Raw genomic sequence first — 26,567 nt, forward strand, 5'->3', positions numbered from 1 at the left:
CCTTGCCAGGTGTGACATGAGCTTACTTGGAGTGCGAGAAATCCTAGAGAACAGAGAGATCCCTGCCAGACGCTGCCCCAGGCCTGGGCCAGCATGAGTCCAGCTGCCCTTGAAAGTACGTGAATTCGGTTCATCCTCGCGAACTCATGAGAAAGGCACTGGTAGTAGTTTCACCTTACAGATGAGGGAAAGGTCCTCAGAAGTTCCCCAACTGCTGCCCCTGGCCCCCTAAATCCACAGCAGGCTGCTGCTCAGCCTGGGTTATGCTGCCCCCCTGTGGGCAGAAGCAGGACATGACGCCTGGAGAGACTGGAATGGTTTGGGGGCACTATGCTGAGAAGCACAGTCATTCTCTGCCTTGGCGCATGTTTGAGTGGACAGGGACACGTAAATGCTAGTGTCAGGATCTCATCTTCAGAGATTCTGGACTGATGGGTGTGCGGGGCAGCCAGGCAGGGTGTTTTTCAGGTGTTCTGATGGATATAGTCAGGGCTGAGGTGAGATGGATGGGTTTGGATAGTTCCACCAGGCACCGCTGCGTTCCCATGGGTGGTGTCCCTGTCCTTTTTGGGGGGTGGCAGGTATTGAACATAGGGGTACTTAACCATTGAGCCACCTCCCCAGCCCTATTTTGCATTGTATTTAGAGACAGTGTCTCACTGAGTTGCTTAGCACCTCATCTTTGCTGAGGCTGGCTTTAAACTCACGTTTCTCCTGCCTCAGCCTCCCGAGCCACTGGGATTATAGTCGTGTACCAATGTGCTCAGCTGTCCCTGTCTTTTTTGAGCTACAGTTTTTATTCTCTGCCTAATGGCAATGCTTTGAGCCTTGAATAATGATGATGTCCCCATGAGATTGTGGGTGTGAAGTGCTTGTACAACGGAAACACTACCAGACAGGGGGGAAATTTCACGGGATGTTGCTGGATCAGCACTCTGCCAGCCCCGGGCCTCAGGGTTGCCACCTTGCTTAGGTCCTTTCCTGTAACATTCTCCAGAGGGCTCCTGAGATGCTATAGCCATTCTGCCCATTTCATGTCCTTTGCCCATAGGAGGAAGGGGACTTCTAATGTGTGAGCAACACCTCTGCTGTAGTTCTGCCCACAAGAACCACATTAACTGTAACATAGTGCAACCAGGAAGCCTTTGTTGGAGGAAGGTTTAATTGCATCTATGTGGGCAGGCAGCTGGCCCGCAGGGATCTTGAAGGAGTCCAGCCCGTCTCTCACCTGAATTCACACTCTAACTTCAAGGTTGGCTGTTGCCAAATGCGGGGCTATACTGTCACCTTGTGGCAGCCTGAGGAACTACAGCTTAGCCTATTTTGGATCGTGAAGCCTTATTTCTTGAGAGGCCATCCTAGGAATCCAGAAAGAGTCAAATGGGGATGCTCCTTAATTGTAGAGTCTTAGACCTCTCAGATTACCTGAGTTAGGAGTGCAGGAAGGCACCTGTGAATTTGCATTTAAATATACTTCCTGTGTGATTTGTATATAGGACTGGAGACTTAAATCGTAGGGCAAAATGAAAAATCATAGGAGTCCCCTGTTTAGGAATCACTAAGCATTTTAAGACAGAGACAGAAAAGCATTAAACCAAGCACACGGCCCTGCGTGACTGCACAGATGCAAACCACCCAGATTTGCAGAATCCCTGCTGCAGTCACTGAATCTTATGTGACTTTGGACACATATCTATGAACCTCATTTATTTTCATCTTAAATATTGGGGTCATTTCTATCTCAAAGAGTAGCTTTGAGAATATGAATTTTTTTTCTATCACAGAGTAGGTGTTGCTTAAATACACTTATCACTGTATCCCAGGCTCAGTGACAGGGTGTCAGGGTGCAGGGATGAAAAAGATTGTGGCCTTTGCACTGCAGAGCTGATATCCCAGTGCAGCAAAACAGCTTCATAAATCAGCGATGACAGTCACGGGATACAGTGTGATGGAGGTGTGCCCTCCAGCAGGTGCTCTAGAGGCGACTGGGAAGATCAGCCAGGTCTGCTGCCAGGGAAGGCATCTCAGAGGGAGGTGCAGAGGCAGAGTTGTAAGGAAGAAGCGGCAGTTAGGGGAAAGGACCATGCGTGCACACGTGTGTTTGTGTGCGCACGTGTGGGAATTCATGTGTGTGCATGTGTGCAAGGGACAAGATTCAGGAGCAAAGACTTCAGTCCTGAGCTGCACCATGGACTTGGAGATGTGCAGGTGGTTGAGATTGTGTTTGCTGATGCGAGATTCAGGCAGAGGACAGCTGAAGAGGAAGCCAGAGAGAGGCCCCTGGGGAAGGACAGTGGGTGCCTTACTAAGGCCTTTTAAACCTGGGGCGGAAGTCGGGAGGCATCGAGGAAGGAATTTAGGCTCAGGTCGTACATAATTGGGTCTGTGTTTAGAAGGGGAACTGATGTGAAGCAGGGAGCCCAGGACTCGGCAGCATATTGGATGTGGGTCTAAGGGAGGCGTCAGGACTGGTACCTCAGGGTCCAGTTCAGAGAGCTGGGTAGATGGAGGTGCCATTGCCTGAGACAGGAGGAGGACAAGGGCAACACAGAGGGTAAAGAGAAGAAGGAAGAGGGATGGCTCCAGGGAAGATGATATTGAACTTGACCTTCGTAGGTATACAATGTGGTGACAATAGAGGAAAGTACCTGAGCTCCGGGATGAATTCATGAGGATATGCTGTTTTTGAGTTTCTTGGGGGGCACTGGGTGGGGAAGGTGCTTTGCTGTTCGCCTCACCCTCGGGTTCAGCACTGTGCGGGAGGAACTATGTTGGAAGGAGGGGCTTCTCCAGGGCAGAGGTGCTGCCTCCAGGTAGGTGAGGCCCAGACAGAGGCAGAATGGGAGGGCTGAGGGATTAGGAAAAAAAAAAAAATGGGCAAGGCTTCATCCTGACTCTTCATTAGGCAAAATGCTGGCTTCGTGGGTTTTGCCCCATTTCCCTCATTTAATAGTAGGATTGAAATGAAAGTGGAAGTTTTCAGAGTTTAGATGTGGAACCCTTCAGGGTCCCAAGGCTCCAGCATAACGAAGTGGATGGGGAGGAAGACCCCTGGAGTCGGAGCGTAACAGAACTATGTGACCTTGGAGCACTACACCCTGGGTGTGAGGGTGGGAGTCAAGCAGATGCCAGGCCCGGCTCAGCCTGCAAGTCTCCCCCCACCCCACACCCGCCGTGAATCATAAGGTTGCTAAGGTGCCTTTTGAGTTAGACTGAATTGTGCAGGTGGAGAGCAAGGGGTGGAGTGGCCAAGAGCCAGAGTCTTAAATGGCCGCATACCTCGTGCAGGGAGTTAGAAGACGTGGAGGGAGTGGGGGAAGGGTGTGTGGGCTAGGAGCATGATAGCTGGGGATGAGAGGAGCCCCAAGGGTGAGATGAGCCTGGGGGAGATCCTGGCTCTTGCCCTCTCCAGGCATAGTGTGGATGACGGCAGGGTGAACCAATTCCCAGGGCGATTCCGGGGAGGTAGCAACCTGTGGCCGACCTTCCATGCGTTCCTCTTTTTTAGGGGGGTGGGGTGCTACCGGGGATTGAACTCAGGGCACTCGACCACTGAGCCACATCCCCAGGGTCTCACTGAGTTGCTTAGTGCCTCGCTTTTTGCTGAGGCTGGCTTTGAACTCTCAATCCTCTTGTCTCAGCCTCCTGAGCTGCTGGGATTATAGGCATGTGCCACTGCACCCGACCACAGATTCCTCTTCCCATCTCCTTTCAAGGTGCCTGGAGAAGGAGCCTGTTCCCTCTCTGCACCTCCTGCCGCACCTGCCTTTCATATGTTCCACCTTCTGTCCCCTGCTGGCCACTAGCTGCCCACACTGCAGGGTGGAGTCAGGTGGCCCAGCATCTGGAACGCTGTTCCTGGTCTTTTGGGCTAGGCCGACTCCTCTTGAGCTTGAGGGAACCTGGTGCTGGGAGGTCTCAGGGAAGAGTTTCAGCCACCCCAGAAGGATATGTGCTTAATGAAAGGCCAGTCCCCTCATCAAGGCGGGGACACCCCGATAACTCCATGTGACTTGGAGCAAAACACCAGGTTCCCGAACGGCTTCAACCGTTGAGCTGGGCCAAATACAGATGCCACCACCTCTGCCTCCCCAGGTGTGGTGATGGCCTGGGAGGCCTACAGGACCCCTGGGCCCTGACCCCACCTAGGTCCTTTGTCCTTCCCTCTGGTCTGTGACCTGCGGGCTTCCCCTTCTGCCTGTCTTCCCTGCGCCCCGAGGAAGCCGACGCAGGCTGACTGAATGCATAACTTTATTAAATAAATGCTTTGTCATGACAAGAGACAAAGATCAAGGAGTAACATAAATTATAAGTTGAATAAATAGTATACAGCGATCTTCACTTCTTAATAAAACGTGAGATTCTCTGTTTTTGTTTTTTTGTTTTTCTTTTTATTTCCTTAAGTACAAAACGCTAAACAGGAGCCGAGCTCTTCCGCATTCAGATGAATTTTTTTTTTCCTGCCTTTTTTTTTTTCCCACAAACTGGTTTTGTTTGTTGGTTTGTTTATTTTTCCATCCTTTTCATCAGTAAAGATTATGAGCATTTATTTCTTTCTTTCTTAAAAAAGTCGAAAACAAATGAGAGAGAGAGAACAGAGCTATGGTATGTCTATGGTATGTAACACTATAAAGAACTACAGTAATATGCTGTGGTTTATTGCTGTCCTAAAAAAAAAAAAACCAAAACAACCGGTAGGCAACTCGGAATCTGAAGGAATCTTGTCTGACAACTGTGCTATCCGTGTGGGCTACTGTGTGACGGTGGTGATGGTGGAGATGGGGCTGAGGCGGGTGACCAGGGACCAGAGAAGTGGGGTGAACAAGCACAGGGTGGCTGGGGACCCCCTTCTCCTCTGTCCCTCCCACCTTCCCTTCCCCATCTGGAAAGATCTGAGGGTTGGAGGCCAGAGTCTGTGAAATGGCGGAACTATAAACTCCATTAGAAACCCAAGAAAGGATGTTTAAAAAAAGAAATAAAACCTAAGAGAGAGGGGAGAAAAAGGTGGAGAAAGAGTGCAAAACAATCCTTGCACTTTAGTGGTTTTTAAAAATAAAGACAGTACGACACCCAGGTTGCTGGTTGGTCAAACCCTGTTCCCTTCTCCCCTTGTTTCAAAACTTGGCCTCATTTTCTGGGAAGGCCAAAGGTTCCTCGGAGACCAGAGGGTCTCTTCTTCTGGGGCCACTCCTCTCTCAAGTCCCCATTCTGAACTGGAGCCCTTTAGGGGTCTGAGTGGATGGATGGAGATGGGGGGCTGCCCTGCCCCAGGGGCCAGGCAGTTGCCATGGCGGCCCCGTCTCCGCTAAGGAACTGGTGGTGGGAGAAGGGTGGCTGAGGTTCACCTCCCCCAGAGGAGGTTAAACTGCAGGGTTACCATGGAGACAAGAGAGGGTGATGGGAAGAGGGGGTGAGGGAGAAGAGGAGGGGCCACACAGGGCCTCCCTTCCTCCCAGTGTGGGGCTGGTGTCCCCAGGCCTGTCTGTCTAGGCCTGGCTGTCTGAGAAACATTGGTCTCTTCCTCCCCAGGTGCCCTACTTGGCGGGATGAGTCAGGGCGGGCTGGGGGAGGAGAATCAGCCTTGGCCAGGCCCCCCTCAGTTACCTGGCGATCGTGGGGGAAGACAGAGGTATCTTCTCCAGTACTGGAGTGAAGCATGAGTCAAAGGGCCAGGGCACAGGCTTGTGGGAGTGGGCTGGGGGCAGGCCAAACTTAGACCTGGGCCACAGATAACCCCGAGACTAAGGCCTCTAGGGGAACTAAGAGTGGCCAAAGGCCAGCTGGGGCTCAGGACTTCCCAGCACTGCAAACCTGCCTTCCCACTCCATTGGTAAGGGATAGATGGTTCCTCTGCCCTCGGTGACTTCATTTCTGTGGTCTCCCCCTCCTGGGCTTGGCCACACATCCCATTGGGGAGATTTAGTTCCATCTGTCCATGCAAGTCCAGCTTCCTTTCGGGAGAGCCCAGCTGCCCAGATGCACCCCTGCAAACCTGGAAGCTTGCAGTTTGGCTCAGTAGGTGGGACCTTAGGAGACCTGAAGTGACCGGCGCTGGTGTTAAACTCGGCCGTCGCCCCCAGCACTTTTGCTGTAGCTGACAGCAATGAGCTCTCACAAGTAAGTGGCAGAAGCCCGTTCCAGGTCCAGCAAACAGTGGGGTAAAGACAGAGGCTCTCTCAGGAATCAGGTGCAGGCATGGGGCGGGGGGCGCAGTTCCTGGCTCAGTCTTTTCTTAGAGGAGATGGCACCCCAGGATCTCCTTGGCAGATCCCAGCTAGATGACGACTGAAGATCCAAAGAATGGCAGAAGGGACATGGAAAAGCTTTAGGATACTGGCCTAAGATACAGAGAAGTGTGATTTGGGGGTTTGGGGACAGTTGTGCAGAGAGATGGGGGTGCGCTGTCCGGGAAGGTCCAATAAGTCCTCACAGCTGCCATCCCCATCGGGCCCTTTGTCTTGTGAAGATCGACCACCTTTCTCATCCCCAGCCAACTGTCCTGTCTGGGGAGTGGGGGACACTCCCCAAGCTCCATAGCCATCAGCTGGAACATATTGGCTTCTTCTCAGTCCCTCTTTGTTGCCCCACGTTTGGCCCTGGGGGTGTTCTCCAGTGTGCCGTGCCTTCAGGAAAGAGGGCAGAGAGCTGTGTCCACAGCAAAAAAAGGGTCTCCTTTACCAGTGTCCAAGCCCCTTTTCCTGGCAGGTGACCTTTGGGTTTCGAGGCCAGTCACAAGGCTACCCCTCTGTTGAGGAAGTCAGTGGAGAATGGGATTTTCTTGGATCAGAATTTGGCTGAGAGATGACAGCATCAATTCCCAGATTGTCCCAGGTCTTCTTCCTGTCCTCCATTCCAGAGAGGACACACTGACTGGCCGCGATGGACAAAGGTCTTGAAAGACTCCCTGACAGTCCCTCCTGGTGGGCTGAAGGTGGGACATCTGAGCACATCGTCTTGTCCCTTGCATCGCGTGGCCAGTCTACTGATCCTTGTTCCCACCCAGCTTCTCGGGTCTAAAACCCACCTAACATTAGTCACCTTCTCTGGCTCTTTGGCCTGGCTTGGGCTCATTTCTATCTCATACCCTCTTCCCCCATTTTCCTCCCTTCTTCCTCTTGAATCCCAGAAGGCTCGTAAGGTGGGGAAGCCAAGGAAAGTTCTGCTGGCCTCCCTGCTCTGTTGCTTGGCCCTGTCTCTCCACTCCAGCTCCTGTCTTCCTCTACCGAAACCTCCCTCCAGCTTCTCCCTCTTGCCCTCTCTCACGTCGGTCTCTCTCTGGCTGTGCCAGCAGGCAGACGGAGGGAGGCTTTCAAAATGCAGTTCTGCCCAGGTGCCAGGGAAAAGGCTGGGCAGGACCAGCAGGTCAGACTTGGACCTGAGCTGGTCTCGTTTGGCGTGGTGTCCAGAGACCACACCTGAAGGTTTTGTACGCTGCGACGAGGTGGGCTAGGCAGCAGAGTGTGTGCACCCTTGGGTGCTGGCAGCACCTGGCTGGTGGGTCCCCATGAATACACGCGGGAAATCCTTCAGACCTCCAGTATGGTGCCCCATGAAGAGCTGAGCTAGTGGCTCATGGGAAACCACTGACCAGAGGCAGGCAAAGCTAGTGTTATGGGTGGTATTAGGAGAACATGGATTTTCCTGGTTTTCCCAGAATGAGGAAGCTCCTCAGTGCCCCATAGGAACTACTTTGAAGAGATAATGCAAACCCTTGGAAGAGAGGAAGAAAGAAATAAGAAAAAAAAAAGAGATTTATATGCCTATATATGACTATACGGAGCCTTGTAGATAAATACAAGCCCACTTTGTCCCCAGCCTGTCCTCCTCCACAGAGGCTGCTGCGCTAGTTGCTAATTGAAAAAACAACAACAAAAACAAGGGGCAGAGACCCATGTTTCGGCTCATCTTGAGTCACCCCGGAAGAACAATTCTTTCCCACGTGGGGGTGTGTGTTGAGTTTTAAAAATCTGCACGAGGAGTGAAATGTGCACACAGAATTCATATTTAGGAATCGCCTTAGGGAAACCTATCGAATATCACTTGGTTACGATTTTGCCTTGTTTTCAGGAGCATGGAAGGCATCTTCATCTTCTGAGTCTAGGGGGAGAGACTAGGCTCCCCGGGGTGGGGGTGGGGGGTGAGAAGAGAGGAGGAGACAGACCTGAGAGGCACTGACCAATCCAAACCGGGAAAACTCCAAGGGGGTCACTGATGTCACTGATGTCATGTCTCAGGCCACACCTAGCGCTCCAACTTTTCGGAGCCCAGGTCAGAGCTGCAGGAAGCCCTGGTTCCTGGTCCCTCCTTCCTGCCCAGCTTGCTCTCTCTTCCTTTATCCTAACCCTCCATCTTCCAGCTCCTCTACGCAAACACTCCCTTCCCTTCTTTCTGTCTTGTTCTTCCTCTCATTCCTTCTCTGTCCATTCAACTTGCCTCCAAAAGAAAACCATTTTCGGGGTGGGGGGGATCTCCTTATCTTTTCCATCTCTGTGGTTGCCGTTCCCAACGTTGAGCCCTTGCTAGAGATTCCGAGGTCCTCAGTTTCCTCAAAAAAAAAGTATATATATATATATATATATTTTCCCTTAAATGAGATGAAATGAGTGGCGTCCTGGGGTGGAGGGAGGCGCTGGCCGGAGTCAGGGCTGGGGGTGGGAGGGGACCAGGGAAGGACGGGGAAGGGACGCATCACTCGATATTGCTGCTGTCGAAGGCGTGGCACTGGAAGTCGCCGTCCACGTACTCCATGCCCGGCAGCTTCATCCCGTACTTGTCCACGCACCAGCAGATGCCGCGTTTGCGGCCACGGGAAGGCTTGCACTGGGGGAGGGAGCAACGGCCCGTGAGGACGATGCACCCTAAGTCTCTGCTCCTGTCTGTCCTACCGCTTCCCCACCCCCAGGGAGGCTCCCGCTACCAGAGGGTTGAGGGGGCCACATCCAGCCCTTGGAGATCAGTGTCCCCTTTCATGGCGGAGCCCAGAGCCGCCTGCCCTCAGCTGGCTCCTGCAATGTCTATTTTGTGTTACTCACTTGGGGTCCTTCAACCTGGTGTTCCCCAGAGATCCCCAGGTGGGGAGCACTCTTTGATAACCAGGGTGATGACAACTGTCACCATAAGGGGACATCCCATGTGAGCGGTGTCAGGTGCCCTGCTGCTCAGCTTACCACAGGGCGGGGCTGTTCTACAGCTCCCAGGAGATGAAGCTCTTCTTCCTCACCATCGGTAGGAAGGTAGTCCCCATTTAGAGTCCCCATTCTACAGGAGGCACCAGAGGCACAGGGGCTTGAAGTCCCGGGGCCGAGGAGTATAGCTAGTAAGTGGCGGGGCTCAGAGGTACACCAGACCTGCCAACCAGAAACTCAGGGGCCCAGTGATCAGCATTTTGGTGGTTCTCTTGGGAGTTAATGGTAGGCATCTCAGGCACTTGCCCGGAAGTAGTTTCCTGGCAGGTGCCAGGAGCCGGGACCCAGCTGAGTCTAGGAGCAGCCCTGGCAGACGTACCTGCTTTCTCTTGTAGAACCCTTTGCGGTCACAGTTGGGCAGGTACACGGCCCGGGGCACCATGCGTGGGCTGGCCTTGAGCTCCTGCAGGGAGGCCTCCATGTGTCTGCGGCAGGGGCCCTGTGTGAACAGGAGGAATGAGAGGACCACGGGGAAAGGACCCAGGTGGCAGGTAGGAAGCTCAGGCTGGGGGCCAAAGGGTCTGCTGGGGTGAAGCTACCACCCTGGGTTCTCATCAGCTGCTGCCAAACACCTTTTCTCCTTGTCACCTGTCATGTGCCTGGGGAGTGTAAAAAGCCCGTGTTCAGCAGTCCCAGAGCCCTGTCACCTTCCAGGACCCCCACCTTCAGCTTTTCTACCTGCCCAGTAGTGAGGCCCTGAGGTTTCTGTTTCCAGATGCTCTAGGAGAGCGTTGAGCCTCTGTGAAGGAACGGGCCTCGTTCCGGGGAACACACACCTAGAGCGTGGTCACTGTGCTGACCGGTGCTTTCCTAAGTGAACACTAGCTCTCTTCCTGCTCACCTGGACAAACTCTTGGTCCTGACAAATGCAACGGCAGAAACTACCCTCCCAAATCCTGCGGTGAGCGGCCACGGCAAGCACAGGTTCTCTGTTAGGATCTCCTGCTGCACAGATGGCCAGCCAGGTGCAAGAAGATGTCAAATGTGGGGGTGGTGGCAGAGGAAGAGCTGGGGAGAGAGTCCCTGAGACTCACCTGCTCCGATTCCTGCCTCATCTCAGGGGCAGCCATGACCCGGGGGTGGGCGGTGTTCTCGGCTCCCCCGACGAACTTGGACTGGGTCAGCTTCTTCCTGCGGTCCTTCTTCACTGCCTCGGCCTTCAGCTCCGAGATGCGGGTGTGTTTGGGTCGGAAGATCTTGGGGGAGTAGGTCTCCTCGGCCATCTCGGAGGTGGTGGGCTCCTCATGCTCACGAGAGTCTCTCTCTGTGGGGAGAAGGGGTCAGGGGTCAGCGTCTAGGGGCTGGGGCACAGTGTCCAGAACCCTGGGCTGGCCTGATACTCGAGGAAGGGGGACCCGAGGGAGAGGGCGTTAGGAGGCAGGGACCAGGAAGGCCGGGAGACGGCTCACGAAGCTGCGGGTTGTGGAAGCAAGTCCCTTGCTAGGGGGGGGGCTCAGTAGAGGAAACAGGGGGTGCTCACGGCCAAGGAACCCTGAGACCTGGACCGATGGAGGAGAAGGGCTATCCTGGGTCTGGGCATAAGCAGTCTCGTCTGTGTTCTTAGCCAGGTCTTTAGGCTTTAGAACTTCAGGGCATTTAGAGGCATTTGGACCTGGGCAACCAGGGGCAGGAGGGGCAGGGTGGTGGGGACCATCATAAGGAACAGAAGAAGTGGACCTGGGAGATGGGAGAACCAGAAACGTGGGACCAGGAGAAGAACAGCGTGGGGACAGGTGGCATCTGGTGGCCTTGCTTCCTGCTCTGGCCCTGAACTGGCTCTCTGCTCTGGGTCCTGGCAGCTGGGACATGCTCAGCTCCATTCTGAGCGAGGCAGCAGCTGGCCGGGGCCAGAGCAGTTATATATAGGAGTGACTTGGTGACAGTCTAGACTTGGCTGACTTATGACCTTTAGAGGAGTGGGACTCGGTTCATGGGTTTGTTGACCTGTGAATTCCCTTGCCCAGCCTCTCTCAGGCCACAGATTTCCAGTAAACTCGTCTCTCCGAGTCACACACCCACCTTTCTGCCCTCAGCTCCCTGGCACCCTGGCACCCCAGCTGACCCAGAGTGGGGGAGACGTTGGCTTGCGATTTCCAGGATGTGTGACCAGGGCAGGGGGACGATAGGAGCCCCTCTTTTGACCCTCATTGTCCTCTTTTCATTTTAAATGCTCAAAGAAAGGTAAAGGTAACAAACAGGGCTCTGGGTGACCACAGATAACGAATGCGGTAAAGAAATACATTCTATTCTACCAAAACCTCAAAACGGTGATGATTAGGCATCTGGGACGGGACAAGAGCGGAAGAATTCAGGGGAGTTGGGACAAGAGGAAGCTGAGAGGAAAGAGCAGCTCTGGGGGAAGACGCTCTGTCTGTTGTTGTGGCAGGTGTCGGGCAGGACCGCTGACCTCTCAGCCCAGAGGATATTCAGGTATGAGTTGGGGGGTATTCATAGCACTAAGGGCTGAACCCAGGGGTGTTCTACCACTGAGCTACCTCCTCAGCCACCTTACACTTCCTTTTAAAAATCTGAGACAAGGTCTCACTAAGTTGTCCAGGCTAGCCTCAAACTGGCCATCCTCCTGTCTCAGCCTTCCGAGTAGCTGGGATTACGGGTGTGCACCACCGCCCCTGGCATCTGGGGCATTTGGAGGCCCAGTTAGGATGGTCCCCCTCGCGGCCTCTCACCCCTCTTCCCCTGTGCCCTCACTACTTTATCACAAAAACTGTGGTGAGAATGAACTCCCAGGCTGCCTTGTGAGCTAGGGATCTAGGGACCTAGAAGAGCAGTGTCTTGGGATAAACCAGATTTTCTTGGTCGTGGGGCAGATCAGGCTGCAGGTGTGGATGCCGGGAGGAGCAAGGCTGGTTCTGGGGACTCTGAGCAAATGGAAAGGCCAGGACTCCTCCGTCTAGTCCTGGCTCCCACCTGAGGCTCGGCCTTGGGGGAGTGAGTGGGCAGAGGGAGAGCTAGCCTTGGTCCAGGAGGGCTGCTGGCCCACCTCACTGAGCCACTGAGCTCAGCCTCTCACCATGCATCTAGTCCTTAGAAAGCACTGGATCCCTGTGGGGGCGGGCAGGTGGGGAGGGAATGGTTGCCATGACAATCTAGGGACATGCCGTCGACCTAGAAGAGACTATGACCAGATAACGTAAGGGGGGCTGGCTGCTGACCAGCGGGGGAGCCTCTCCTGCAGTAGTCTGCTCAGCCTGATCCAGGGAGCTGGCGGATTCAAGGGCAGACAGCCAGGAAGCTGCCGCACTCCGTGAGCCCACCCCCATGGCCAAGTACACAGGAGTCTCAGTGGTGCACTGTGCGGTTCTTGAAGACCTTCAGCTCAAGACCCGCACCTCTGAGAAGCGCCTTGGGCCGCCTTTAACCTTGAGTCACCAAGGTTAGGAGTCATCAAGGGAGGAGTTTGTGGATACTGTTCAACAAACTGTGAGCGAGTTTATTTTGACCCTTGTTGGTCTTTGGAAGTGTTCTGTATTGATCTGAAGCTAACTTAAGAACTTTGCCAACCCTGGACCTTACAGAGGTGGCGGGCACCCCAGCCCTGCTCCCAGTTTGCAGGCTCTTTGGCTGCTTCTGAAGGGCAGGCTGAAGGTTTTGAGATGCCTCCTGGTTTTTGGTGCCACTTAACCCCGTGGGACCTGTTACTTAGGGATCAGGAGAGTCGAGTATCAGAGATACTAACCAGGGTCTTGTGGTCACCTGTAGGCTTCGGAGAGACAGTGGAAACCTGAAGGGGAGCCAGTGCAGAGCGTCAAAGATTAAAGGGTTGGAAAGCAAGACTGCAGTTGGAATGCCAGAGCCAGCTAGCCCTATTCAGGAGCTTTAAGGCTGAATCGTAAATAGGTTGTCAATTGTGGAAGGGTTTAAGTTTTAGATGAAATAAGAGGTCACAAGTAGACTGGCTTACTCTTGAGCTATTTCACCAGGGGAGATAAACTGAGGTTGCAGAAGGGATTTAGGTAGGATTCAAAGAAGGACTTCCTGGTGAAGGGTGCTCTGTGTGTGAACAGCTGCAAAGGAGCTTTACAGTGGGCTCTGGAACCTGTTTGACAAGTCGATCAGTACCTGGAAATGGCCAGTAGATGGCGTAGGAGGCCGAGGCCTACACAACCTAGGCTCATTTCTAGAAGATCTGGCATCTACTTCTCTGATAATCACTCTGATCCTTTCCCTCTCTTTGTGGGTCTCCACCTGCATTTAAAGCTTCAGGGAGATGAAAAGCTAGGGCTGTGCCAAGAGGATGGGAAAGGCAGGTGAGGGAGCAGGAGGAGACGGGATACAGTTCCGCTAGTGCTTTCATTTGCAACTGTGAAAACCATCCAGGAAGGAAGAGATACACACCCCAAACCTCCATCTCTAGATGCCATTCTGAGAGGATTCTACAGAAGGTGGAAAAAATGGAATGCTCAATATCTTTCCTGCATCCTGGAAGCTGTAGGGCAGGACCTCTCATTTCACAATCTAATCCAATGATCAAGGAAGCCATGAGCCACCCTATTATCCTCACGTTGGCCTTGGGGTAGGTTCTGAATCTACGGTGGCTTCTAGCCCAAGTCCTTCCAACCAACTGCGCGATGCCCCAGTTCTGTCCAGGTCCCAGTCACACTAGTGCCGTAGCACCCACAAAGCACCCGTGGGTGCGCTGCCTTCTCCCCATGGCGACACCAACAAGTGCTTGAAGGCTGTGCCATCCTCCAAGACCTAGCAAACAGGGAGGACCTGGGTGTAGGCCCAGTTTTACGGACCCAGAGGCATCCCAGGTGGGCAGCCACACTGGGCACCTTCTCCAGACCTGTCCTCTGGCTGCTGCCTTCTCTTGCAGGGGTACAGTGCTTCACCAGCAGAGGCAAAGGTGTATTTCAGAAGCCCAGCCCCATCTTGCTTCCTGGTCATAGCAATGGAGGGTCCCCTGTGGGCATCTGCTGATCCCTGAAGTCTAACCTTCTACCCTGGGGCCCTTAGTCTCACACTGGTACCATTAACAACTTGATCCTGTACTGGTGTTAGTGTCCCCCTCTATCCTGACCTCATACTCAAACAGAGAGAAAAGTGGCTGGCCCAGATACTGGGATCTGACTGATAGAAATTGCGGAAACTGAGGCATACTTAGAATTCACACCTCAGGGGGGGGGGGCTTTTCCAGGCTTCCTCCACCTGGGGAGATTCTCCAGACACTTTTCTAGCCAGAAGATAAGAAAGGAGGTGCCCAGAACCTCTCTACAAGAAATGAAATAGTGACTGAGTTTCCTCCAGCTCCCTTTGTGGAATTTAAATGGTCTACCTCTTAAGGACTGGAGCTTTGTCGCTTATCTTTACCTCTCCAGTGGATGGTATTCAACAAGTAATCTTTAAATGCATGAATGAATCTGCCTGAGAGGCAAAGAGAAGTCCAGAAGCATTTCTGTAACATGCGGTGGCAGGCGGGAACTTGGTGGATGCCTTGAGAGGTCATCTCATCCATGCCCCTGCCTTGAAACATGGTAATCCTGCTGCAGAAGGGCACAGGGAGCAGGGGTTGGGCACACAAAGGTGGGAAAGGACTACTGGGCTTCTTCTTTTTTTTTTTTCTCCCCAATATGGCAGCCACCAACTAATGTGGCTGTCTAAATTAATAAATATTAAATTCCATTAGCAATTGAGTCCTCAGTTGCTGTAGCCACATTTCAACTGCTCTTTCACTACACATGGCTGCTGGCTACTGTGTTGGACAGTGCAGATATAGAACACTTTCATCATCACAGAAAGTTCTACTGGACAGCGCTGGCCGAGGGCACTGATCCGTGCCTGAGAAAGGACAAAAATAGCAAGGCCAGGCTGGATACTCTGCTGTCCCCCTCCCTTACTCTGTCTCCCAGCCAATGTGCAGTCTCCTGCTCTTTGCTACAGCCCAGGGCTTAGGAGGGAAGGAGGGAATCAGCTGTTTGCTGTTTAAAAAAAATGTAAGACATGTCTCCCTCCCCAAAGTCGGACTGTTTGCCAGCTGTGGATGCTAATTAACTCAATTGCATTGTGTGTGCATTTGCATAAAGAGAAAGGGCACAGGGTGTGTGTGTGTGTGGGGGGGGGTGAGGAGCCTTCCAGAGGAGCTGCGGAGTCCCTCTTTCTACCCATCCCAGCCCTGACCAGCATCTGCCTGGCTCCACTCTCTACGTCTTCTTTTCCTCTGTGGTTAGAACAGACGTGAGTGTTCTGAGCTCTTTTTACCTGGAGTTCTGAGCAGAGAAGGAGACAAGTATTGACCTTCCAAGAAGGGAACAAATCCAAACAGCTGTCATCTTAAGGGAGCTGTCATCTTAAGGGAGGGAGGACGGCCAGGAGGGCCACACTGTAAGAGTCAGGAGACTCCCTGAGTTCTGTGGACTGGTGGCAAAGCTGTAGGCTCACCCAGCGGGGCTCCTCTACAGCCCCCATTCAGGCCAGTTAGATGCAAAATTGGCCAAGGTGGGACTGTAACCCTTCTCTCCCGACCTGAGAAACAGACCCTATGTAGCACTAGTGGGAGCGCAGTGTGAATCCAGAGCCAGGCTTCCAGGGGTAACATCCCAGCTGAACCACTGCTTAGCTACCGCAAGCTGGGGTGCCCTTGACCTTGAGCCACCTTCCAGGGAGGAGGACCAGGCTGTTAACCGTCAATCTTGGGGCAGATTTATTTTGACCGGAGTGTGAGTTTCTTCTCCTCTCTCATGGGAGTTATGGGGAGGATGGTAATAGTACCTTCTCCCTAGGGTAATTATGAGGATTAAATGAGCCGACACATGCTAATTAACTCTCAGCACAGGTCTCTGTTTCTGTAAGTCTCCATTGTCCCTCGCCTCCCCAGTTCCAGTTGCTTGCTGTAGCACATGGTTGACAGATTATAAACCACAAGATCAAGGCTCCTGGAACTGCAGAACGTGAGAGCTCTCCCTCATCTCTGGGGAGTGGGCTTGCCAACCCCAGGTGAGAAGGGGTTTGAGCTGTGCTCTGGGAATCTGTCTGTACTTAAGAGGACGTACGCTGGGAGTTCTTCCCTATGTCTAATTTCATTCCACCATGCTGCATTTAGGGCACTAGGTCTCTTTGCCTGAAGATGGAGAAAGATGACCCAACACCCTTGACAGTATATATGTGGTGGATGTCAAGCTGGTGGCATCCCACTTATAAATGCCTCACTGTCCAGGGACCAGAGGTAAAGAAGAGCTATTTATTTATTTATATATTCATTCATTTATTCTGAAACCAAACTAGGATTCAGGGCCAGGACTTTGAAGTGATTTGTTGGTCCCCCGGAGGTGGGGAAAGTTGGTGATAAATATCCATAAAGGAAAGACACGCATTAGCAGGACTCCCGAGATGAGAGGCAGTCACCAGGCAGTCTACTCTAAGAGTTGGGGAAAGAAGAACATATGCAGCAGAAATGTTTCTCATGTTTCCAGCGCACCTCCAACTTGGCCACATTTCCATTCAAGACTCATTCAGAACATTACAAAAGTCCTGGATGACCACTAGAGGGCAACAGGGAGCAGGCAGGCTCCCGCCTCTGTCCCTGGACTGAGCTCAGACCTCTGCTTTTGTAGGGGTTTTGCTAGGGGTGGAACAGGAGAGTCCTGACTCTGCGAGGGGAGTCCTGTCTGTCAATGAAAACTCAGACGCCTCTTGATTCACCTCTGGGGTCCAGAAGAGAGAGTGGAGACAGCAACTCCCTTCTCTAGTGAGGGAGAAGCTGGTCGCTTGAGGGGTCAGAAATAAGATAACTTCCCAAGTTGAAACCTAAGTTTCCTCTGGCAGTTCTAACCATTGGGAAAGGGGTTTGTCTTCTCTGCCTCCTTGTTAAGCATCCCTGAAGGAAAGAGCTGCCTCAGTCGGTCTCCAGGATGGGTTAAGATGGCTCTTGGCTCTGTCTCAGGTCGACCTAAGGGCCAGATGTGACCTGGAAGCCTAGGTCTCCTGTCCTACTGAAACATTTTGGTATGCCTGAGCCAGGTGGCTCTCTTGGGCTCTTCTTTCTGATGCAGAAATCCCCCAGGCCCCTCTGTAACCCCACCCTACCTCATATCTTGTCATCCTGCTGGCCAGCCCTGTGGAAAGCCATGCTGTTGGATGCAGGTTGCCATAGAAACAGGCCACTTCTGTGCCCCTTTAGATGCTGGGCCACTGTGCAGCCAAGGGGCAGCAAGAGCCCACCTGGTCACATCGAGAGAACTTCTTGTCATTCAGGAAATGGCACCTGGAACTGAAGGCTGGGCTGAATACCATTCCTTCATACCCTCCTTGACCCATTTCCGTGATCAAACCACCGGAATCAACCAGCCTTGTCTGCAAGACCATGCAGAACAAGGGATAGAAGCAAGAGCAAGAACAAGAAGGTGCTGCAGTCTCCACTTCCTTCTCCTGCTCCTAAAACAGAGCCTCCCAAAGTGGATGGCTCTAATTTCACCTTGATGACCCCCACCTTGGGAGGACAGCATTTGGCAGTGCTGACCAAGGGCTTCTTGACAGGTTACGGTAGGCCCCAGCAAGAGCCCTAGAGAACAGTAAAGTAGTCCAGAGTGGTGGAAGGGGCGCCAGAACTGTAGGGAAGAACAGACTTTGGTCCTGTCTCTGCCACCAACTCTGCCCCTTATCTTGGGCAAGTGACTTCCCATTCCTGGCCTCAGCATCCTCATCCATAAAGATGAGGACCTTGACTGTAGTGATCGCCATGGGTTATTTCCAGCTTTAAAATTCTTTGGCCAGTACTCAGACAATTCCTGGAGAGAGCGATAAGCTGAGTGGACAGGCAGGAAAGGCCACTTCTCCTCTCACAGAGATTTCTAGTCACTTCTGTAGATTTGTATTTAAAAAAAAAATCATAACAGAAATCATGGAAGAAATAAAACTGGAAACAAGAGGAGGATAATCTGAATTTAGGTGCTTTTGTATTTCTGCACATATGTAATCAACCTTGTTGCTTTGAATAATATACCAGATTAGAATTTAAGGATTGCCTTTGAGAATGGTGACTTTCGGACCGCCTGTGGTCAAAATGCAAAACTAGAGTGAAAGGAAACTTCTCCTGCACGCCCCCTTATCTCTCATGACAATCATTCTCTGCCCTCTCCCTTCTCTGTCCCTTGATGTTACCTGGTTGTTTATGAAGTTCTTCCTGTTTCTGGATGTAGTGCCTCTGGAGTGTGGCCATCCTTCTCCAGAGTTTTATTTTCTAACACTTTAAATATTTTAAAAGTTTCATAGGCATGGCTCAGGTAGAAGTAAAAACTTCTGGCAAATCTTCCCTCCCTTTCCACTCGCTCCTCTTCCCTGCCTTAGGGACCCAGGCGTCTGCAGAGATTCCTGCTCCCATGCCCTTTGCACTAACCCTCAGGGTGACCTCTGGCTCAGGGTCAGCCTGGCCCTCCCTCTGCAGCTGCAGGCCCACCTGCCTACTCAAAGCCAGCTCAAGCCCCAGGACTAACAGCTGCTCAGACTTAAAACTCCAGCCCTCTGGGGATGCTTGAGAGTTGGGGGATGGCATTCTGAAGGAGAGAGAGGGGGGAGGGGGAGGGAGGCGCCAGAAGGGAAATCAGAGGAATGGAAAGAAAATCGGCCCTCACTTCGCCAGCCATGCTTGTTCGTCCAGTCTGAGCTGACACAGCAGAAAGAAGGGAAAGATTGGGGGAAAAACGCAAGAAAAGTCAAGTTAAAGCACCGTCCCTTGTCTTCCCACCTCCCGTTTTGGTTGGCTCAGGCACAGTCAGCCTCTCAAAGACTTGTTTCAAAGGGAGGGAGAGCGGGTGGGAAAGGAATCTGGCTCCTTCAGTTTTCCATGATCTTGTTCAACCCAGACATAAAATTGGCCAAAAAAGCTAACGCTGGAACTTGACTTTAACATGGCATTTGGACTGGGCTTGGAGTTGAAGCCAGGGTGATGGAGACCAAACCCCTCCAAGTAGCAAAGGCTGAATTCATTTTCACGTAGGTAACGCGTTTTTCTTCTTCTTTCTTTCCTAGAGGCTTATTTTCTCTCTTTGTCTCTTATTTCCCAGAGACAGGGCTGAAACCCAGGGCTGCTCCCTGCATTTCAAACTTCAGGTCTCTGCCAGCACAGGCGAGGATTCCCAGACCCAGTTGGGAATGCCCAAGGCCCCTTCCCCTGACAATGCCAGAGCAAAGCCCGACCCTTCTTCGACTCGCTCCAGCTCCTGAACATTTGTTAAGCTGGACCCAATAAAGAGCTCCGGTCTCTCGCCTCCTCGCAGGCTCACGCACACCGCCCTCGATTTCTATATCTATCCCTGTCCCTGAACTGGCCAAAATAAAATGCAGGAGAGGCGCGCTCCCAGAGCCCAGCTCTCCAGGCGACTCCCGCTCGGGTTGCTCAGCAACGCGCCCAGCAAAACACCAGTCTCCGCCCCGCTCCCTCCCCAAGCTTTGGCTGCCTGCCGCCGGACACTCCTCCACTCCCCACTTCTGATTCCAGAAATGCACCTTTTTTTTGGGGGGGGGAGTGTTATATAATATAAACATATAATAGATTCTTTTGGTTGTATATGTAAATATGTAACTTAGTATATGCACATTAAGTGGCCATATTATATTGCAATATACAATGTTATATATCTATATTTCCTCCATATATCTATGTATCTTGCAACTGCGGGAGAGGCAGCAAGTCCATGCTCAGATTTGGGTGACAGAGGAAGGGGCAGATGAATAGGGGGCAGGAATTTTGGCTATAGGACCGAAAGGATACGCTCCCCCCCCCCCCCCGCTGTCCATTTTCTTTTTCTTAAAAACCGTGTCTGCGCCATCTCCAGCCTTTTAGGCACAGCTCTCCAGCTGAAAGGCTTTTTCCAGGAGCTCCCACTCCCACCCGGTCAGCCTCGGTGGTGGTGGAGCGCCGCCGGGCACCTGCCTTAGTCGGGCGGGGTTGGCGACAAGCGCTGGGGCTGGGAAGCGTTGGAAAAGGTGCTTCGAGTTGGGCCAAAGGCAACCAGAAGGTGGGAGTTGAGAAGAAGAGTTGCAGGGAACTCTAAAGGGGATCTTGCTTGAGACAAAATTCGTGTGTGTGTGTGTGTGTGTGTGTGTGTGTGCATGCGCGCGCTTACAGCGTGTTGAACTGGGAAGCTGGACGCGCGCTTGCTTTGCTGTCCGCTCAGCAAATGCGCGTGCGCGTCCGCCCAGCGCACACACCTGCTACACCAACCGTACAGATGGACAAAACAAATGGGGCCAGGAAGCAGCTGAGTGATAACTTGCATATTTGTGATGTGACAGGATTGTTACCCAAGTGCTAGCTCCTGGGCCAGGTCATCAATTCATAAATTTTCAGCTGGAAGGAGCTTAACAAAAATAACCCGGCAAATTGGTCCCTGAGGATTCGGGGGCCTGCACATCCCCCCACGCCCCCCCCCCTTTTATTTCCCTTGTCTTTTTTTAGGCTGCAACCCGTTGAACTACTGTCACATATTGCAGGGCTGGAGGGGCTAGTGCCTGCCACAGTCAGACTCTATAGTTCGCCAGGGATGGAAGCTGAACCCAGGCAGGTTCTCCTGCCTCTTGGCCTGCGTGGAAGCACTCCTCTCCTACGTGTTAGAGTCCATAGTTTGCTTTTAAGAAAACTCGCGTTGGATTGCTTGTGAGTAACGGAGAGGGACAGGTGGGAGAGAATGGCAATGCAAGAAACTACACCAAATAAACATTATTTTAGCTAAGTGTTAACACCTTTAGGAGACATCCATAACCAAGTTGACTTTTCAGACTTTTGTAGCGTTAAAACATACGTATTTAAAGTCAGTTAACTCCAAAATGAGTCACTCATGTTTAACTGGAGGTAACTCCAGCTTAAGGAGGCAGAACTGTTCTGATTGAACAAGCAGCTCTGTCAATCATTTAAACCCCAGACTCCTGGCGCCGAGAATTTGGGGGCGGGGAAATGGGGGCGGGGCAAGCGGAGGGAGGCTTCTGGCGCGTGGACTTTTCCTCCGCCCCTTGAATTTTGCATTCCAAGGCCCCTCCTGCATTTACGCCACACCCACTAGTGATCTGGTTGAGAGACTTGGGGCGGGGGGTTGGGGCTAGGGTGGAGTGGAGGGGACTGGATGGGGAGAGGGGATCAGCATACTCCGAGAAGTTGCGAAGTTTGAATCCCCCAGCCCTCTTTGCTTTCCAACCCTATGTCCACCTTTCATCCTAGGTAAAATCGGAATTGAGGAGACAAAAAAGGAACCAGATTTACAGACGAACACCAAATGATTCTTTCCTATCCCTCCACCCCCGTGCCCTACCTCAGCGCCCCTAAAGTATTCTTTCCCTTACTGAAAGAAAAAAAAAAAGCTTTTTGTAATCATATCCAGTTAAAAGCATTGTGTACACATGGGAGGGGCTTAAGATCCCCATCCGAAAGGTAATTGCTGCTGAAGCTGTGTGTGTGCGCGCTCGGGGGCGCGCGAATGTGTAGGGGTGGAGGGTTAGATACTTCTGAGGGAACGGGGGGTGGGGTGGAGGGCTGGGAGGGACAAAGGTGGAATTAGCTCGGGAGATGGGTAACGCCTCTCCAGGCCCCAATTAAACCAGTATTTTAACAAAAGAGGGGTTTTTTTCCCCAAGTTCAGAAAAAAGTGGGGTGTGGGGTGGAGGAGGGAGTCAATAACGTAACATACACTTTTTCAGATCCGATAATGGGTACCGGGGGATTTGGACCTTAAGACTGAGTAGGAGCTCAGTCAGTATTCGGATGAGGTGGAAGGTGAGGAAGGGCTCAGGTACGTGGAGGTAGGCGAAGAAGCAGCAAAAGCTAGGGGAGGCTGGGATCGACACCCAGCCTCCCAGGGTGGCGAATACTTCAGGGCTCCAAGTCCGAGATGCAAGGACCCTCCCCAAAGACTCCCAAGATACACCCGGCTCTAAGCCACTTGCTGCGCAAAGCGCGCGCGGGCCCAACCCGTCCCGTGTTCCCCGCCCGTGCGCCGCGTAACTGGCACACTGAGCGCGCTCACCGATCTTGGCTTGCTCGCGGTAGCTCTTTTCGTTGAGGCAAACCCCGCGGCCGTGCAGCAGGGCGTGCAGCGGCTTCTCCTCGTCTTGCCGGGGGAGGCAGCGCAACCCTTGGGCGCAGCGCTCAGTGTAGACGCCGCACGACTGCCCCTCCGCCAGGGCGCAAGTCATGCAGCAGCCGCAGCCTGGTTCCTTGACCAGCTCACAGCCCAGGGGGCTGGGGGGGCACATGGAGAGAGATTTCTCGTCGCAGGGCTCACAGTGCACGAAGGAGCCCAGGCCCTGGGTCGGCCCCGCATAGGCGGCCAGCAGCAGGAGGACCGTGGTGAGCACCATCTTCTCAGAGTCTCCCTTTACTTCGGGGCGGGGCAGGAGAGCGAGAGTGCGGGGAGAAGAGAAAGGTGCCAAGAGGGCGTCCGGAGATTTTTTTTTTTTTTTAAATCTTTGGCAGGTAGAGCAGATGCCCTCCCCCAGACACTTGCAAAATGTGGGGAGAGAAGGAGGATCGAGGTGCCTGCGAGCAAGTCCCAATTGCAAAGATTAAAGACTTGCAACAGGTAGGGGGGAAAAGGAGTCGCGCCAGGTGCACGCAGAGTGTGCGGAGGCTAGAGAACCCCCCAAGAAGGACCTGGTCAGAATTGCAAGAGGGAAAAGTCACACAATTGCTCACCCTAAAGCAACCACCGAAATAATGAGCTCGGAGGCTGTGAAGAAGAGGGTGGATGGGGGGGGGGGGAGGGAGAAAAATGGATTTGTCTTCAAAAATTTTGCTTAAAATCTAAAACACACCCCACTCCTTTCTAACCCAGGGGCGTGCGGCTGCCAACGAACAGGTAAAAGACGTTGGCGGCAGCCGAAAGGGTGGGAGAAAAGGCTGAAATCAAGGGGGAAAAAAGCCCCCCCACACCAAACCCAAACTCTAACACCTCTTTTTCTCCCACTCTGCCACCACCTCTTCGAAATTCGCAGGTTGTGCGTGAAGTCGGGAGAAGGGTGCAAATGGAGGGGGCAATAAAAGGAGGGGGGAAAAAGAAGAAAAGAAAAAGGAAAAAAAAAAAAAAAAAGGAAAAAGCCCACACGGCTTTGCAGCTCTTTCCTAGCTGTTTTCCCCCCTGGCAGAAGTTTCCAAAGAGACTGCGGGCTCCGGTCGAGCAGGCGCTTTTAAATAGACGGCCCCTGGCTGCCAGCCAGTTTGTAGCTGCAATTTGAGCTCCCCAACACCCAACCCAGGCAAGGATGCCAAGGAGCTTTGCAGCACAAACTCACACGGGGTGGGGGTGGGGAGAGGCCTTCTAGACACACGGGGGCTCCCCTTCGCTCCCTGAACAGCGCCCTCCTCCCCGCGGAATGTAAGAAAGGGGCTTTGGGGGACAAGCTGGAGCTGCTGAGAAGGGGAGGACGTGGAGGGGCAAGTGGAAGGGAAAATTCTTCGGAGCAAAGTGAACACAATGAGAGTGACTTGGTGTCCCCTTCCCTCCTGTCCCTTAACTAGCCAAGATACTGGCTGGAGAAATATGCATTTTCTTATTAGCTAACTAGATATATACCATGCCCAAGAAATTCTTCCCAAGCTTTGGAAAACTACTGTCGGCTAGTATCTGAGTTACCATGTAAGGTGTGTGTGTGTGTGTGGGGGGGGGTGGGTGTGTTTGTTTGGGGGACCAGTAATGACAGTTGTCCGTGATGGGTGGTGAGTTGAGTTAAAAAAAAAAAAAACAAAGAGGAAGAAGAAGCAAAGAAAAGAAAGAAAACCTGAATTTCCCCCACTTCCTGCCAGAAAGTCTGGGAATGGAGTTTCTTTCTAGTAGGGTGACTGTCTTTGGTCATATGGTCAAGAAGTGGTCAGGGGGTTGTGTGTGCATGCTGTGTGCTTGCAGGAAGGGACATCATCCAACAGCATTGTTGGGGAGTAGTGAGTTGCTGAGACCCTCTTTGGAGGAAACATTGCTAGATCTGTAAACCTTGTCTGGTGCTCTAAGGTGTCCTTGTGTGGAGTTTTTAGATGGAAGGAAGGCAGATTGGAGTGACAACCACCCTTCATGCTGTTTTAAAGAGGTATTTCTGTTGGGCTGGACCATTCCTTAAGGAAATGGGTGCAAGACCAGGGGAGAACTTGTCCTAAGAGTAATGGGTGTAAACAGACACATCCCAGGGATTTTTGATTTCAGGGCCATGGGACCTGCTCAGCAGAGATCCTGACAACTAACTTTTTGTGCCACCTGATACTTCAGCCAGTCTATTAGGCACTGTGGTCCCCTTCTTTTCTTAGAAAAATGAAAAAAAACTAAAGCCCTGATACAAGGAAGGTGGTATTTTCCGAAATTGACATGATAGGTGGGCTATGGAAGACACAGGCAGGTCAGAAAATGACCAGTGGGCAGTGACCCTTTTGTGAGTACTTGGGGTGGGGCTGTTACCTATTTTACATTTCCCTTCCTCCCTTTGGAAGTTCTCTTAACACTCCTTTGGAGAAGGGGCTGCATTTCATGAAGTTTGCCACTAGACTGCACCCTTATCTATGATAAGAATTCTTTCTGGTGGTTTGCTTTTAAAAAAAAATATTTCTCTTGCTAGTTCAATTCGGGAACATCTCACTTGATGCTGTTCACACCCCCAGATCCCGATCTCTCTCTCCTTACTTATCTGCTTGCCGAAAGGCACATTTTAAAACAAGCCCAGAGTTTAAAGTTGTGCTTTTGCTCCTATTGCCAAAGGAGTTTTAGGCGTTGGCTGGGAGAGGGAGGAGGAACTGTGTGTGTGTGATGATTAAATTAAAGAAAAAATTAGTAAGGCTGATTCCAATTGCTTCTCCCTTCTGTCTGGAGTCTTGGGAAGCAGGGAGCAAATTAATATTCAAAAATTTGGTTGAAGCACTTTAGAAATGAGGGAAGTCACGTGTGATTTCCTCATGTGTGTCCAGTTCAGACTAGAAGAACAGTGCATGGTGTGTGATCCCTTTCTGCAGGGCCCCAGCAGCTCTGCTCACTGTGGCTACACTGGTAGCATTTGAGATGAATGGGGAAATTGGGTGTCCTTTGGAAGGAACATAAGTTGCCTGGTTCTAGACACCCTGAATTCCCAGAAGATGGTGTCAAGTGACACCTCTTTTTGTACAACTGATTTCCAGTGGCTGAAAAATAGACTGTGTGAGGACAGGGGAAAGGAAGAAGGGTAGAGAGAAGGAAGAAGAGAATGTGGTGGGAGCTGGTTCTTAAGGGAGGACAGGGGTATGGGGAGAGATCACTCTGCTTAAGACTGTCAGCAATAAGCCACCGATTTTTATTTTTTTTTAGATTTTTATTGTTGGGTTATAATTATGCATAAGGAGGATTCATTCTAATATACTCACACATGCACATAGCATACATTGACCTATTCCATTCCCCTGGATGACTTCTTTACCTCCTTTCCTGTATCCACTGATCTCCATCCTCCTGGTCTCTCTTCTATCTTCATGATGTCCCTTTCCTTTCCTTTTTAGCTTTCACATATGAGAGAAAACAAACAACCCTTGACTTTCTGAGCTTATCTTTCTTAGCATGTTCTCTTGTTCCATCCATTTCGCTGCAAATGATGCAATTTCATTTTTTAAGGATGAGTAAAACTCCATTGTGTGTGTGATATATATCTCACATTTTCTTTACCCATTCATCTATTGACAGGCACCTAGGTTTCTTTCATAACCTATAAGCCACCATTCTTTATTTCCCCTTCAAATGGATTTAGGTCTAGAGGAATTCAGAGACTAGAGCTATTGTCTTAGGGCTCAGGTGAAGTTTCCCAAAGACACAAGAGAAATAAGAATTCTCGGCACCCTGGGATGTTCTAGAATGATTTTTTTTTTTCCCCTAAAGATTGGGGATTGGCAGTGTGAGTTTTGCCTCGAGGAGTCCATAAGTAATACAGATCAGTGGAGGGGGAAGGTATGGGGTGGTGGGGCTTGCCTGCAAGCCTCTGCTGATTCCGTTCCTCCTGTCCTCCATTCTGAAGGTCTAGGACTCTTCACAAATACCTTTAGAAGTTTGCTTCTGGAAAACAAAAAGTTTGCATCAATGAGTTTCATTGGGGAGGGCTCATTTAATCATGCAGATACTAATGTCAGAGGCAGGTGCCTGGTGCCCTCCCCAGAGACCTGCTTTGCTACTGATTCATTTCTGCAGCCATGAACTTTCCTACTGTGGCACAGATGAGCCTCTGTATCTTTTAGCCATATCTTGCTTGGAGAGGTAAGGATTTCAATAGCATCCTCTTGTGTCCTGTTTTCCCAGAGATCACTCCTCCCTTTCCTTTAAAACATTAACCCTATATTAAAACCAAGTTTCAAAACATGGGACTGGGTCAAAAATTTGTGGTCTTTATCGGCACAATTGGTTTCAAGAGGCAAATGGCATTTTTATTTTATGAAGTTTCCGA

The 26,567-nt window shown here is 51.7% G+C and overlaps 1 protein-coding gene across 1 annotated transcript; it reads right to left on the minus strand.

Annotated features, from left to right (window-relative positions):
- Positions 1-4,234: 4,234 nt before the first annotated feature.
- Positions 4,235-23,275, minus strand: Igfbp5 (insulin like growth factor binding protein 5). The gene is made up of 4 exons (XM_005331831.5): positions 22,157-23,275; positions 10,220-10,449; positions 9,505-9,624; positions 4,235-8,820 (listed from the first exon to the last, which is right to left on the minus strand). Exons 1-4 carry the CDS (start codon positions 22,488-22,490, stop codon positions 8,689-8,691), a joined length of 816 nt encoding a protein of 271 aa, XP_005331888.1. The 5' UTR covers positions 22,491-23,275; the 3' UTR covers positions 4,235-8,688.
- Between the last annotated feature and the right edge of the window lie 3,292 nt (positions 23,276-26,567).

The sequence above is a fragment of the Ictidomys tridecemlineatus genome, chromosome 7 (assembly GCF_052094955.1).
Source record: "Ictidomys tridecemlineatus isolate mIctTri1 chromosome 7, mIctTri1.hap1, whole genome shotgun sequence".
In the NCBI taxonomy this organism is placed as follows: Eukaryota; Metazoa; Chordata; class Mammalia; order Rodentia; family Sciuridae; genus Ictidomys; species Ictidomys tridecemlineatus.